The sequence below is a fragment of the Athene noctua genome, chromosome 2 (assembly GCF_965140245.1).
Source record: "Athene noctua chromosome 2, bAthNoc1.hap1.1, whole genome shotgun sequence".
In the NCBI taxonomy this organism is placed as follows: Eukaryota; Metazoa; Chordata; class Aves; order Strigiformes; family Strigidae; genus Athene; species Athene noctua.
In genome coordinates this window covers 3,726,908-3,742,970 of record NC_134038.1, presented here as the reverse complement: position 1 = coordinate 3,742,970, position 16,063 = coordinate 3,726,908, and the positions used below count along the sequence as shown (strand labels likewise).

The following is a 16,063-nucleotide window of genomic DNA, read 5'->3' as shown; positions in this document are numbered from 1 at the left end:
AAAAAAAAAAAAAAAAGAATGGTACATTGTCACTCAGCAAGTAGAAAAAATAAGCTACGGAAAATATACACAAGATGGACCCACTAAAGATGGAACTACAGAAGTATTTATTGGGACATAAAAAACATAATGAACTTTCGACCCATTGCATAAACTGTTTTTCTAGAGTCATCTTAAAAAAATGTAATAACGAAGTTGTGTGTTATGAAAAGGAACTAGTTTCTTTAGATGTTTCCTAGTCTTCTAAGATCATTCCACAGAAGACCTTAATCCCAATCTGCTCCACACTCTGCCCAGTACCTATCCGCAAAGACACCTGGAGAGCAGTAGTGCAGCCTTGCACTGAAACTGTTTCCCTGCACAAGGGCCAGGCACCCACCAGTCTCCCCAGTGTCTACTCAAAGGACCCCCACAATATTTGCTGCCGTTTTCTGTTCCACTGAGTCCTCCAGGATGACCCTCTGTTGGAAAACCTTCTACTGGACCAAGGAAAGCTCTGATGTTTGTACCAGGAGAATATCAGAGTGCTCAACTGGCTGTGGATGTCTAGCGCTTGCTTCCCAAACGTGGAGAGAACACGCTTGGAGTGCTGGGTAGTTTGGCATGACCACCTCTCAAAGACTGAGTTTGTGAGGAGGAAGAGATGAGGAAGACAGAACTCATCTGTAGCACCCCTAGCTTCTAGCACTTCCACCTCTGCTGGCAGAGACATCAGAGTTGTCTTCAAAGGCACTCGTGTGCAACAAAGCACTTTCTTCTTGTCCGTGGCGAGGGTTCACCGTATCAGAACGTGAATTGTCTACATTTTAGCAACATAACAAGAAGCCCCTGGCAGTAGAGCACTCAAGGAGCAGTGCTTTCTTTGTCACTGTACTCGTGAACTTAGGAAAAGTATTCATGAGCTTTGTTTCTCCTTGAGCTTTTTGCGGATACAAGCTTCTCTCCATGTTTTATACTACGCACTAAAGGACTTGCTTTGCCTTTGGAGCACCTACTACTTCAAGAGAGTTTGATGATGGAAAATACTAGAAATAGTGTAATGAATACATGTAGTTTCTTGACGTTGACAAAAGATTACTTAGATACAGTACAACTTGAATGCCTTAAAAGATAAGCTCATGCTGATGTTTATTACTTAGGGCCTCCATAGACCATGAAAAAGAAGACAAGCCATGACAACTGATACTACCAGGTTGTAACATCGTGGTTTGAACTCGGCCAGTAGCCAATCACTATGTGGCCAGTTGTTTACTACTCCCCCCACTCCCTGCTGTGAAATAGGGGAGGGACTAAAAAAAAAAGAAATTTTTAGGTTGAATAAAAAAAAAAATTTAGTAGTAGTAACAAAACAACGGAAGCAATAGTAAGTCCAAACAGGTAAAATGCAGCAGTGGTGTGATGGCTTACCAACTGGTGACCAGTACAGAGCCCACCCCCCAGCAGTGATCCCAACCACACCAGAAATCCCATTGCACCGACCAGGAAACCGAAACCGAAATGGGCTGTGGGAGAGCACCGGCCACCTATACATGGAGGATGAATTCACATGATATGGAATACTCCAATGACAGCCCTCTAGCTGTGCTCCCTCTCAGCTAAAGGAAAGTTAACTCTATCGTGGCCAAAACCAGCACATAACTGTAGCAGAAAAAGGTGTAAAAAATATTCAGTCTAGAGAACTGCGCACATTTACACTATCTGAGGATCAACTTTAGAGGTTAAAACCAGCCCAGGGTTAGATTTTCTACTTAATACTGAAATAATTCAAGTAGAAACCAAAAAACTCCTGTTGCTGGAAGTCTGAGCAGAACCAGGCAAAGTGTACTTTCCGGATTCAGCTTTTCATATGCTCCTAAGGAAACCAAAACCAGCTAGCGGAAGGTTTTCATTGGCATGACTGTCTGAAAGAAGCTTCTCCCCATTTACCAATGAGACTTTTCAAGGGCAACCTCAATCTCCTACATTTTTAGATTAGTTCAACCGCACTGAGATCACTGATGTGATCAGTGTTTAATGTAGAACTAAGCCTAGAGAACTTGTTGTCTAGTGATTTGTCTATCAAGAAATACTAACAGGAATGATAAAGAAACTATTGGAGGGCCTACTAAGAGAGAATTGATATCTGGCTTACTTGGCAGGACTCCATGGATATATGACTGCCTAACAGTATTTGAGTGATACATTGGACGGGCTTGCTTCCAAAAAAAAAGTATTTTGTCCATGAAATAATTTTATCCTGTAGCAAACAGGTGCAACACTCAGAAAAGCACTAGAAACTAATGAATACGTAGGACCTAGGTCTTATCTGTTCATGTACGTTTCCGTTTTTTCATAGGTTTCATATCCAGAACCAATGGATTCAACATACATTCCCCTCTTAGACTGAACATAGTGCAAAAAAGGAAGCACCCGCACCGTTCCCAATCAAAAATTAATTTCCTATAAAACTACAAGTGCCAGGCCTAGTTGAAGATTTTCCAGCTTACACTGTTTGAAGAGCCTACAAAGATTTGAATCTCTCTCTCTAGGTGACAGTCTCTTTTGTTGACCAGAGGGTCCACAGGGAGTCTACAACCCAAACTTTGCTCTTCTGTTAGACAACAAAAATCTATAGCAAGCTGTCTCTGTGTTAGAAAATCTGTGTCATAAATAGCTGTTTCATGTTAGAGAAGATTATAAATACATCTAAGTCGCTGGGTTTTAGCTGAAGTTATGCCCTAGCTTTTATGTAAAAAAAAAAAAAAAAAAAAAAAAAAAGCCAACTGTAAGATTTTCACTTTAAGTTTATCTCACTAGTAAGTCATGGTTGTTGGATTACGACCAATAGCCAAGAGGTAAAATCAGTTCTTCTGATGTTTTCTAACCATCAAGTATAATGAAAAAAAATGTCTTGCTTGATATTAGAGTCCAGTAAAAATATGATGAATAATATTTAGCACTATTTTTTTTCTTTTTTTCTTTCAAACTTCTGTATAATTATTAGCATATTAACTATGTATTGGGTGTCTGTGTCCAGGTGTTGGCAAGAGTGGCTTCTGTGGAAAGGGACCATGGGTTGCCCCATGTCAGACACAGCCACTTCCATCCCTTTAAGCCTGACAGTTCAGCCAATTTTCCACCTAAGCTTTTCCCACTTATCAAGACCATTAACACCAGTTCACAGAATCCTTCAGGTTGGAAAAGCCTCTCGGGATCATCGAGTCCATCCCTCAGCCCGACTCTACAGAGTTCTCCCCTACCCCACATCCCCCAACATCTCATCTGAACGACCCTTAAACACACCCAGGGGTGGTGACTCCACCCCCTCCCTGGGCAGCCTGTTCCACTCTCTGACCACTCTTTCTGGGAAATTTTTTTTTTCCTAATGTCCAGTCTGAACCTCCTCTGTTCAGCAATACGTATCCACACCTGATGTGCTACACATCCACACAAAGTTTGATGTCTAAGCTTTTATTATAATTATGGTACAACCACCCCATAAAGAGTAGGGAGTGAATTAGATAGCTCCAAAATACACAATTACTGGGAGGTCAGCTGAATCTTTTTCCATTCTCTCTTGACTGCATTGAGTTGGAAATTCAGTTGCCCACACACAAGCGTCCAGTATCATTTGAGGTGACCTCCAGCCCAGGAGCCTGTGGGTTTCCTGTAGGTCTTAGATCTGTCAGCCTCACATGGCTGTTTGGAATTCCCAAGTACATCTCAAATGACACTAGATGCCTGTGTTTGGCAACTGAATTGTTCCGTCCATATCCACCAAACACAATGGGAATTTAGACACTCAAATCAGACGTAGGTCCCTACAGAGCAGGCAAAGTCAGGTGTCTTCAATTCAAACTAAACACTAACCAAGTTAGTCATGCCATGTTATTGTGGACCAGGGGTAGGCATTGAAAACATTTTATGAGGTCTACATCCATTCACATTGTGCCGTCTGATCTGAAAATCCAGGGAGAGCTGTGCTTAGTCGTTGTATTGCATGTGAGAGAATGAGGAGGAAGCCTAACATCCCCAAGCTATTGCAGGTTTGCACACATGCATCAGCCCAGTAGAGAATATAGCAATGACTGAATACTGTCAAAGATGGGGTTGAGCTGCCCAGTCTGAGCTCACACCAGTGCGTGATGTAGAACAAACTGAATAGACATCAGAGCTGACCATACAAGAACCAGCTATGGCCTTGCGGCAGCACCTCTTTTCCTATGAATCTTCTAAATAAGAACAATCCTTATGTGATGTAATTGTAGAAAATGTTTCTCTGAAGACCAGAAAGTCAAGTCTTTTTCATTACCTTTGTCTGACGAAATCCTTTATCCTCACAAATATACGCAATTACTTTTTCAAAGTAAAGTGAAATCCCGCTTTGTCCCACTCTCCACTGAACTCCATGTTTAATTCTTCATTTCAAAATGTCTTCAAGAGCTTTGCGTGCTGCTGAAGTCAGACTTAGCAAGACTATAACTCACTCCCTCTTCTCCTCTTGAACATCAGTTGTACTTAACAATTCCTGTTCTCCACTTCTCATAGTGCCAGGCCATGACCTGACAGCTGTACTACAAATGTGCCCTCTCAGGCCTGCGATTTATTTCAGGAATATGGAAAAGACCTTTGAACAAAGTGCTTCCAAATTTTGTCAAAATGGAAATAAAAGCAATTTCATTTTCTGTAACTTCTTTATCCTTATATATAATTTTCCCTTCGTGATCAATGTAGTTATTAAAACAAAACAGGGGACTAAGTGTTTACTTTCTCAGGTACTTCTGGCCGTTTGATACCCCAGGTTCTCCGTCACATTCAAACACAGCTGGCAGTGGTGGCTTGTGATTTTGGGAGGAACGACGGACTTTCATAGTCAAAGACAGAAATACAGCAGGATTCTCTACTCAGTGCAAAAGGATACTAAATATTTATTTTTAGGCAAAGAAATCAAACCCTAGCTGCCTAGTAGTTAAGCACTTTTTTTGAAGGTACTTCTCTATCAGCCTGAGGGCAGGATGTTCACCTCCAGGGCACTATTCATCACAGACTAATGTACAATATCCAAGAGAAGAAGCATGAACTGTCTTTCAGAGGCATGGGCAAAGGAAGCTTAGCTTGTCTCGTACTAGCTGCCTAAATTTTAAGTACCAAGTCATGTGTCACTATACTGGCTATAGGTCCCTACACTGTCCCTATGGAAAAAAAAAATAAATGAGCTGATAAACTGATGCTTATGAGAATCAAGTAAAACATCCAAGGCACAGAAATCAAAATATAAAACCCTGTACTGGAATTCAACTACTAATTTCACCGTGGCTGTGAAAACCAGTGTGTTACCTTTACTGACGCTAGTTATCAAAACTTGATGCAATACCTCAGGAACGGTGGCACTGTTTGGGCATCATCCCTGTGCCAGGAAGGAGTCACTCAGAAAGTGAACAGAAAAACACTGATGCACACATGGGAAGATGCTCAGTGGAGGTTTCCCGTATGAACACTGTCCAAGCTTGACCATTTTGCTGCTTGATGAGATCTGACAAGCTCACAGCCCAGTGTAATACCACCTCAGGCTATACAGCTGGGGCTCAAACTAGGATACTTAGCTTCTGCTCCTGGTTTTCATCGGATCCAGGTTAGGTATACATCTCCATTTATTCTATTATTCCTAACTTTCTGGTATTCTTAGACCATTAAGAGGCAGGTTTAATACCATTTCTCAAAGCTTTGACCTTTGAGCAATGCAATTGATTATATGTGCCACCACTGGACACAAGGATGACTCCAAGTGTGGTTTTCTGCTCGGTAACCAAGGATTTCCATTCACTCCTCTCTTAAATAAGGCCATTAAGAGAAATGTAACTCACTAGTTTATGCTGCTGTCGGCGAGGGAAAATTGCTTTTTAATCTCTGACCCCTCAAAATTAAATTGGACTCTGGAAAGAGACTTTGTTAAACAAATGAGATAGAAAAACAAAAGACAGTATGTGAATTCTTTCTGCCATCTCTGAATTGTCACAGATCAGTCCTGTTCAGCTTTCGCATACAAAATCCTTGCCTTTGAACTACTGAATCCAGACCACCATGCATAATGTAACCCACAATCCTAAATCTTGACTTTATATAGTTGCATACCACCGAGGTCAACAGTTGGTAAAGACTACATCTTACCCACTCAACTCACTCACCAGCCAAAGCAGCTACATCAGAAATGCCTCACCACTACATTTTCTCCCAACCCTCCCGTCATATCCTTCTCTTCTTCATTCTTGCCTTTTCCATTTCCTCTTGTGCTTAATTTTCCATTTCCTTCTTATGTTTGTACTTAAATAAAAAGTGAGCTCACAATAGACTTTTTTTTTTTTTTTTTCTTCCCAAAATCCTACTGGGCATGGTTTATAATAGAAGAAAAAAAGATTAAGCTACCACCTGTCTGAGTCAACTCTCTCTTTTTGATGGTACAAATAAAGAAATGTTCAGTTGTGATTACAAATAGCCTGAAAGATTTTACCTTCGTATGCAAGAGTTCCCAACTGCACGACATCCAAAAGCTCTAAACAAACCCTTTCCCAATAAATATTTGATCACACAGATTCATTATTTACGGAAAACAAAGATAGGTTTAAATAAATGCTACAGCTCAGACCTCACTGAGGTTAAGTTGCTGCATTCACGCAGCTCATTTATCACTTGGACTGCCGCTGACTTGAACAACATTTCCTATGGTAAGCAGCTGTTTTGTAAATGGGCTGCATTAAAATACAGTAAAAAACCATGCACAAACAGAAGTTGCTTCAAAATAAAACACTCCTAAATCTGAAAACTCAGCCTGTCTCTCATAGGGAGCCAGTGGAGCAAGGAAAAAAAGGAAGCGTTAAGTTATATCCCAACCACCTGCTGCTGCGTGTTTGTTGGGGAAAGTAAAGGGTGTAATAATTAAATTGTTTAAAGCACTGGACAGCCTTGCTCACTAGCCACAGCACACTGCCAAGACAAAAGGAGCCTCGAAGTAGGAGTAGGCATGCAGCAAGGATTTGCTTTAAAGCTCTGCAGCAATACAGACCATGTGGGGGCACATCAGACAGGTGAGACAGGCAAACATCCCTATGCTGTCGGTTTTGAGCAATCCGGGCAAGCAAATTAGCAGGATCATTATAAGGGAATGGGCTGTTTGAGGCAGCAGCGTTGCTGGCAGCCACGCATCATCAGGGGAGGGCCGAGAGACTGGAATTGAGAGCGAAAATTAAGATATGGCTTCATGGAAGAGGGAAGGGGTGGCAGGAAAACAAGTGCTATGGAGGAGAAATTGCTTTGGAAGTTCTGAGTGGGAAGCCCAGGCAGAGGTTTCTGAACTGAGCTGGTGGGAGTGTGTTGCCGTGGACTGAGAAACAAAAAGTAGAAAGGGACTGCAAATTGGTTGTTTTTTTGAGAGATTCAGGCAATTTGGGGAGGACTTCCTTTACTCACTGAAGATCGTGGCACAGAATCGTGAGGACTCTGGATGGCGGCAAAGTTTCCGTCTGCTGCTGAAGTGGGGATTAAGGCTCAGTCATGTAATTACAGTCACTTCAGTAATGGCTTTTGCTTGGAGTCCTAACAGAGCTCGGAGTTCCTATTGCAGCTTTAATTCAGCTCCCATCACTTTCACAGGCAGAAACCGCCAGAAGAAAGAATAGCTTCATAATCCCTCAGATAAAACTTCCAAGTGCTAATTACCCAAAGAAGCAGCAAACAGCCACACTCACACTGGTGACAGACACAGCTAAGCAACAGCAACCTGAGGTGGATTCTATACGCTGCACCTTACAGTTAGCGGTAGATTGTCATTACATCTCAGTCACGAATCTGCCTGACGAGCATCTAGCCTCTTCTTGTCCTGGGAGAGCTACAAAGCTCTGTTTGCATCAAAATATTCCAACCACGCCAGTCCAACGCAGCTCTGCATTATGCTAGGTGGCTGCTGCAGGAGATGTCAGGGTGCAATCCCATCATATTGTGGTGCTAACTGGCTGTACACTGTAGTTTTAGAATCATTAGCTTTAAAACGATTAAATGGCAACATAAGTCTGGATCTTAGGGCATACCCCCATAGGGAAGACGAGAAGACAATCTTCATTATCGCAGTATTTATAAGTAGCAAGTGTTTTAAGAGGCTAGCATGCCAGGGAATTTCAAAGACTCTGAGAAGGTGATTTTTGAAATTCAAATTTTATTTTATTTTTAAAATACCGATGAGTTATTTGTGCGACAGAAGCCAGCCCTTTATTGGTGGTCCCCAGGCAATAAAATCTCTGAAAATGTCACAGATTTATATATATTTTTTTTTCCCTTAAAGCTCCAGCCTTCAAAGTGCCCCTCTGTGTATCCCTGAAAGCCAGACCCAGGAATTGCTTCTTTACAGGAAAAAACCTCATTGTTCTTAGACTACACAAGTGGGTCACTGAACTGTTGCTTGCCTTTGCGACGCCAGTGAATCCAAATTAGCTTGACTTCCACAGAGGATATAGGGAAGTAAAGCAACCGGCATTAATCAGAGCAACACAAGCAGCTCTTCCAAAACAAATTAGCTTCAACAGTCAGCACACAGAGTCCTTCAGTCAGTGCGGCCAAGCTGAACTTAGGCCAAACTTCGTGTCAAAAAGAGTAACTGGTTTAATATGTATCCGTGGAGTCTGCATTTCTTTCTTTTTCTTCCTCTCAATCCATCTGCAGGAAGCTATGAACAAACGGAGCAAAGCCAAGCAGCTCATCTTGTCACAGCCAGCCCCTCCGTGTGATGTTCATCCCACCTGAGCTAATGTAAAAGACAGGTACTGAGGCATTCTGGTGCCTAGATCCTCTTTTTTTTTTTTTTTTTTTTTTTTTGACAAAGGAATAGGTGATAGGCATGAGATTAATTTTCCCCTGCAATGTCTGCAATGTAATTGCTATCGTCTGGAATTTATAGACAAAGGAGTGGACGGGCATCTACAGAGAGGCAGTCATCAGACCCACGTTAGACATCTCTTGTAAGATGACAAGATGTGTGGTGGAAGCAATTCCTCCTCTTGGTCAGTGTAAAGGAAGTCGACACCGAACTCAGATATACATGCTGCCGTCACCCATGTTTGGTCTAATAAACCCCTATTTTCTAAACATATTAAACATGACCCATGTTAAAATTGATGTTTTAAGATAGGTGGGATGAATCATTTTCTCTAGGGGCCTGGACAGTGACATTTCAGAATACAAATCTAGGCCATTGGTATTAAATGGCAAGGATCATCATTTCTGCTTTAGATCTAAGAGATATGAGACCCTCACAAAAAAGGAAAGGCACTGAAGCAAGTCTGCCGTGGGAGATTACTTCTTCTGAATCCTCCCTGTCTGTTTTGTTTGCCTCAGTCATTTTTAAAACTCAATTTGTGTACTGAAGAGTAGGACGACAAAGTAAGATTGTCAAGCCTCTGTGACCGAGGGGTTTCGTATAGCACCAGGCCTCTGTTCCTCTGCTTCCAGTATCAGTCTCCAACATTAATGTTTTTGAATTCATTTTGACTCTGCATCTTTCTACAGATAATGCAGTGACCCAGCTTAACTGTTACTTGTAGTAAAAATGAGTTTAAGCACAAAGAATTATTTTTGTAATGATAATAACTTAAAATGAGGTCAAAAAAATCTGCACTTTTTTTTTTTTTTTTAAAAAAAAAGTCTTCCAAAACTTTGACAGCTTCCACTAAACCTTTAATTTCTCTGGGATGTAATACCTATTTTTTACTAACGATTAATTACAAATTCATCTACCACATCCTCTATTGCAGCACAGATAGAGCAAGTACCTATCAACTAACATAAACTAAGCAGTGCTGAAATCAGAACATATACAATGATTTACAACGGCGGGAGAAACTTTATCGAAAATAAAAGGAGATAAACTTTTTCTACATCAGGGATAGGTGTTATGGGCATTGCTGTTTTTCTATATAGTCCGTAGAGTCTCTGTAATATCTGACAACCAAGATTCCTTAGAGAAATTACCTGGTGAAGGAAGAAAGTGTTACTAACAGGGGGTGAGGTCTACAGCTGAGAAGAGGGACTACAAACAATAATATGGGTGATAATTATGGTATCCGTCACGGACTTAGGGATTTCGTGTGGCATCTGAGATCAGGAGCATAGTGATAAATTGAGAATATCTACTTTTCTGAACTGTCTGATCCTGCCCAATCCTTTTTTTTTTTTTTTTTCTGAGACAAGCTGCCTTATGTCAGATGGACACACACAAGGGTTCCTATTTGGTATCTCACCTCTCTATGGTGACCAGGAAAGAGTTACACATACTCCATGGTGCAGCCTGCAAGTACACATCCATTGAAAAGGGGTGGGAGATGGCAGGGAACAGAGACGAGGGAAGAAGAATCATTTGCACAAACACCTACTGCTCCCTTCCCTGGGCTGAGAGCAGGGGCTGGCTGAGGGCTGGGGGCTGCACGGAGCCATCCCACAGCCCGAAAGTTGGCCACTGCTACCTTACTTAGCATGCATTTCCCCCATATGCTCTTTAATATTGTTTTATGGGTTTGTTGTTTGGTTTTTTTGGGTTTTGGGGGGGGGGGGCAGGCTGTTTTTGGGTTTTTTTGTTGTTGTTGTTTGGTTTGTTGGGGTTTTTTTGTGAGTGGATGAAGAGTTTAGGGGGACATGAGAATTCACACAAAGCAATAAAACACTGTTAGCATCCACATCTCGGGATGAAAGAGTCCCTTACAAAATGTAAAATGCAGACAAAGGAGCTCAGCAGAAAGATATTTACATTTGTTTAAAAATTTGTATCATTTCAGGGAACGTAAATGCCTTATTTTGTGCTCGTTAAAGAAAAGCTGTTCAGTGGCGCTTTGTTATGTTAATGTACAGGTTGGGACTGCTGCTCCAAGCTGTACTGTTGAAGTGACGGCATTGCATTATATGCAAACATTATGTTAAATAACCAGTTACTTAATTCCTGACAGAAATCCATTCATTAAGGTCTACAGTAGGTCTTGAGCTTGAACGTTTCAGCAAGGCTGACATTTCTGATTTCTCAATTCATGTATACATTTGTCGATTTAAAAATACTATATACACACACATTTATATACATATATACATACAAATAGGAATGAATAACAAATGTGTGTAAGCCAGTCTGCATTTACAGGACAATCACACTCTACTAGAGGTTGTAGGTAACAGCCAAATACATTAATGAATTGGCAGTTTAACAAAAGAAGGAAAACTACTCAGTAAGATTTAAAAAAACAGCCCGTGCTTTTGACCTCTGAGAAGCACAGAAGAGTACGGAGGGAATTTAGTGTGTAAAACTATGGCAGCTCCCTTGAAAGCAGTTCACCCCAAAGCCATCTGGCTGACTGTTGTCCCAGATCCATTCTGGATATTTCTAAAGCAGCCACAATCACACGTGCAACCCAGGAGGGTGACCTACACTCGCATTGCGTTATCCATGTGCATGCAAGTGGCACCAACATTGCTTCCTAGAAAAGCCCTTGAGGGCTGTGGGACTAGGACCCTTCTCGTCATGTTACGGAGACAATGACCTAAAGGATGTAAGACGAGCAGGTATCACGTCAGGTAACAGAGGAGATGTCATATGCCATTTGACAAACCCCAGAGAGCAGGTCAGCAACCAAAGTCACGAATCCTTCACCTCTTTTTCTGTCCACATCTCAGGGGACCTCATGAAAGAGGTGACAGAGAGCAAGCTGGGGTTGCCACATTTGTCACATTTGTCTAGTGATCCTCATCCAGTAGTGTACAGGACAGCTGCCTGTCCTCTACAGGAGATCTGGATTGCACATTTTCTTTGGCAGCAGAATTTTTCTAAGTGATATCAGTCTATGCAGGTTTGTTTCAAGGGCAAGGGAGACTCTCAGGTGTTTTCCCATAAATACCGGTCAGTACACATTTATGCCCTATGAGTTGATTAACATATCCAAAGAATAAAAGCCCTCCTAACTGGGCAGGTTATTTCAGCAGCTCCAGCTGGCTCAAGGAAGCAGATCCTTTACACTGTGCTGTGTTCATTTTCTGCCTGACTACTCTTTGACTTTCTTAGCCAAAATTGTCATTAACTTATTTGCAGCTTTGCGACCGGCCTTACTGTCAAGTAATAAATTTATTCTAGTCTCGTTTTAGACTTCATGCAGTAAAAACGCAACAGGCTGTTTTCAAAGTAAATCCAGGATTACATGCAGGGTGACACACATTATCTTGAATATATATGTCTTTAAAACCAAAACGTAGCCAAGACCACACTTATTTTCTACAATATCAAAGTTTTACAAAAGTTGCTCTTATTACCCACAATTTCCAAAGTGCGTTTCACCAGAAAATGAGCTGTAGATAATTTTTAAATCACATTACTCCTTTTCAGTGGAGTAAAATGCCTATGGCTCATACTCCTTTGGTCTAGAGGTTTGCCCCAGACATTCAGAATTCATTGTGTCCAAGGACCAACAAGGAGGCACTACGTACTCGCATGGACCTCAGCTATATTTTGTCGCAACAAGATTTCAGGTAGATGAAACTCATTTTGGACTTCAACAAACCGATTTACGATTGAGGAAAAAGTAAACAGCTTTTGTTCCGTCAATCCAATGAAAACAATAACATTTTTTTTCTTTGTTCACTTCCCTCCCTTCATCCCTAGAATGTACTAACTATAACCATTGAAGAGTTCTTTCTGATCAAGCTATTTTCAAAAAGATTAATGTTTTTTTGCGTGTGTTATTCTTGCTCCAATAAAGATAAAGTCTACAAAAACCACCCTCTAATTGCCTTTAAAAAGTGCTGAACACCATTCCCATAGCCATTATTCACCAACCACATCACGTCTTTTGACAACTCAGTTGTTTTTGAAAAGCACTGTTTCCTGATTATAGGAAAACACTCCAATAAGAAGCACATATACACTTAAACGATGCACTTTTTCTGACGTCTTTCCAAGAAAAACAGTAGCTAATTGTTGAGCTTCCTACTGGGAAATGTCACTTTAATATGCAGATCTCTTAATGACTAACCTAATGCAAATTGTCAATGCTACAGTAATTTAATGATATATATAAGAAAAAAATTTACCTCTTACTTAGAATATGCTTTATCATCTTTCCAGGTAGCACAAATGCAATACAGCCCATGTGCTATGTGGTTCACAGCTGCCAAGTGTTCTCTTTATTTTAAATACTATTATTGAATGTACCCGTAAGGAATTTTAGACCCACTTACTTGGTGCTGACTGGCTTTTGCCAACTGCTCATTGGCTGATTCTACATTAGACGATGCCGTCTCGATGTTGGCTTCAATACTATCTGCAAATTAAGATAATAGAAGATAATTACAGGGTACAAACCTAAAACAAAGACTTTATATCAACAGCAATTCAGCAATTTACTCATGGACATAGAGAGATGAGCAGCTTCTTGTTTGCAAGCTCTATTACTACAGGGAAATAGGAACGTCACCCATTTTGATGAATACCTAACCCATCAATCAGAAGCAGTATGACTGACAGATCTCCATGTGTCCCCAGACAGGATGGAGGTTAGAAGCTCATCCCATTCCCACTGAAACCAATGAGAAGAGCGTAGGGAATTCAAAGGAAAGTTGGTAAATTTACTTGAGTTAAATTTACTGGAGTTAAATTACAGAAAGGACATGACAATGTATCTGAAATTATGTCTTTATTAAAGCTCAGGGATAAGATTAATCTGAGTACATGTGGGTTATTGACCATCCTCAGGTATCTGTATTTGAGCAAGTCACGTCGGACGCTATCATGGTCAACAGAGAGTAAGTCCATAGTGTGCAATTCATCTCCCCCTGCAATAGCCGCCTGCTGCTGAACAGGTTAGAAAAATCACAACCTAAACTCCTGGATCACATTTCCAAGCTGCAATGGAGGTTTGTACAGAAGGTTCAGATTGAGACATATTGCCGGTACGTAAAATTAAGGGAGAAGTATCTCAACCTAGATTGCTAGGTCGGACATTGGGGGAAGCTGGAGAAACCATGAAGAATCAAAATGAGAGTAGAAAAGAAAGATCACCAGCTACACATTGCAGCTGGCAGCTCTCTACTTCCATCAAAGACAAGTATTAACTTTTACTCCAGAGCTGTGCTTAGAAAACAAGACACCTACGGTATAAAACCTGCAAATAAGGGTTTGTGCTTCCAGCAGAAATCTTAGAAAACTTGACCACCTTGTCCTCTAAAAGGCGTACAGCCAATAATTTCTGGTCACAATGGAAAAATATGTGCACTTGGTCTGCACCTGTGTGCTTTTGAGCAGATATTACACCATGGAGTATACGAAAAGAGTCAGGAGGAATTCAGTCACAGGTAGAAATTGGAGAATAAGGTTCCAGGGATTTCTCTAATCCTTAATAAAATGAATAGAAATTCTTCAACTGATGGTATTAGGAGTTGGATTAAGACATGCCACAGAAGATTTCAGTAATTTATTCTTTTGTTTTTGAATGAAAGAACATTAATTAGTCTGGCCACTCTTGCGATGGGTACAGAAATGAGGGTTTGCAGATAAACTGTGGAAAGTGATTTTGTGCAGGTTTTTTTTTTTTTTTTCCATTTTTAAGAGAAACAGTGTTTCAAGTCTGTTAATGTAATTATGAATTTCTGATAACTCAAGTTAAAACAAAAGAGCAAAGAAATTGCAAACCAACAGAACCATGGAATAAACAAAGTTCAGCTTAAAACTTGGAAACCCGTTAAAAGTCTTGTATTAAATCTGGAAGAGATGGTTTTCCATTTCTTTTATTTTAGATTATGCATGCTGCAGTACACAAGAAAAAAAGAACTACATGGCCAGCAACTTTATAGAATGATATAGCATACTTTTATTGGCTATATCCAACGCTTCTTCTAAAACTGTTTTTATTAAGAGTTTTAACCATAGGCCTTGGTTGATATCACTGACATCTGCCCAAATGCTTTCCTTGCGTTCAGGATTCATCAGGAAGAGATCAAAGGGCTTCCAGAACAAAACCTTTATGTATGTATGAAGAAATATCAAATTTTCTTTCACAGAGCCTTAGAAGACCTGCATCCACGCACACATCAGTGTGACAGCCTTGAAGACTTTATGTCCAGTATTGCATCGAGCTGAAGGCATTTCTGGGAAATTGACAGATTTTTCTTTTCAATGCCAGTAGAAAAAAAATTTTGGAATTACCAAAAACGATGAACAGAAACATGAATGACACAACAGCACATTGCGGTGAGCAACATTTTAGTCATGTGAATGGATCTACCCAGGGTGTACCTCAAATAGGTGTGCCTGAGAAAAAAAGGTATTTCTTGTGGGTGAAACGTGGTAGACAGATTTCAAACTGTCACTTGATAATAATGAGGTCCTAGGAGAGTTTACAAGGAAAATCCTACTACCACATCTCCACAAGTGCTATTGGACAACTGGTATCACACTTCTGGTTAAAAAGAATAAAATGTCCCAACTCCAGGGCTGGCCCTGATGTATTTCCAGCCAAACGTTGAGGCTGACCCACAAGTCAGTAATTGATCATTCGACATATTTCATAGGAGGAGCAGTAGAGGGACATTTGGTTTTTATGGTTAGAACTGAGAAATAGCTGAGAAGTGGTAGGTCTATGGGCTAGATTGGCTTTGTAGGACAAACAAGTGCTTTTGTTCCATGTTTTCATGTTAAGACAGTGCTGAGTTTGGCAGCTACAAGTTCCAGTCCAGTTTCCAGTGCTGTGTATATGAACCTCCGTGCATATGGAAACAACAGGGCACAAAGCAGAGAAAAAAAAAGAGTTAATAGGTCATTAACACAGCCAGGGAGCATCAGCTGGAATAACCTGTCACTCACCCAAGGTGACAAATTCTTAGTTGTCTAGTTGTTGACAAGTATTTATTTCCATGGTTAAGCATGACTATATGATGCATAGTTAACCAGACTGGTTTTGCCTAGAAATATTTTTATACATTCTGTGGAAGTGCATAAGAACCAGCCACTGTGACAACACCAGTTTGCATCAGTTCAGATCCTGACCACTCAAAGCTCCAACATGCCAAAGCT

The 16,063-nt window shown here is 40.7% G+C and overlaps 1 protein-coding gene across 14 annotated transcripts in view; it reads right to left on the bottom strand.

Moving 5' to 3' along the window:
- TSNARE1 (t-SNARE domain containing 1) overlaps window positions 1-16,063 on the bottom strand; it is a 533,649-nt gene that overhangs the window by 188,418 nt on the left and 329,168 nt on the right. For 13 of the 14 annotated variants that reach the window (XM_074898355.1, XM_074898350.1, XM_074898344.1 and 10 more), the window contains one exon: window positions 13,234-13,316. In XM_074898355.1, the coding sequence (XP_074754456.1) occupies window positions 13,234-13,316 (83 nt within the window). Of the gene's footprint in view, window positions 1-8,088; window positions 8,771-13,233; window positions 13,317-16,063 lie in introns of those variants that run through there. The other variant, XM_074898358.1, reaches the window with a different exon arrangement.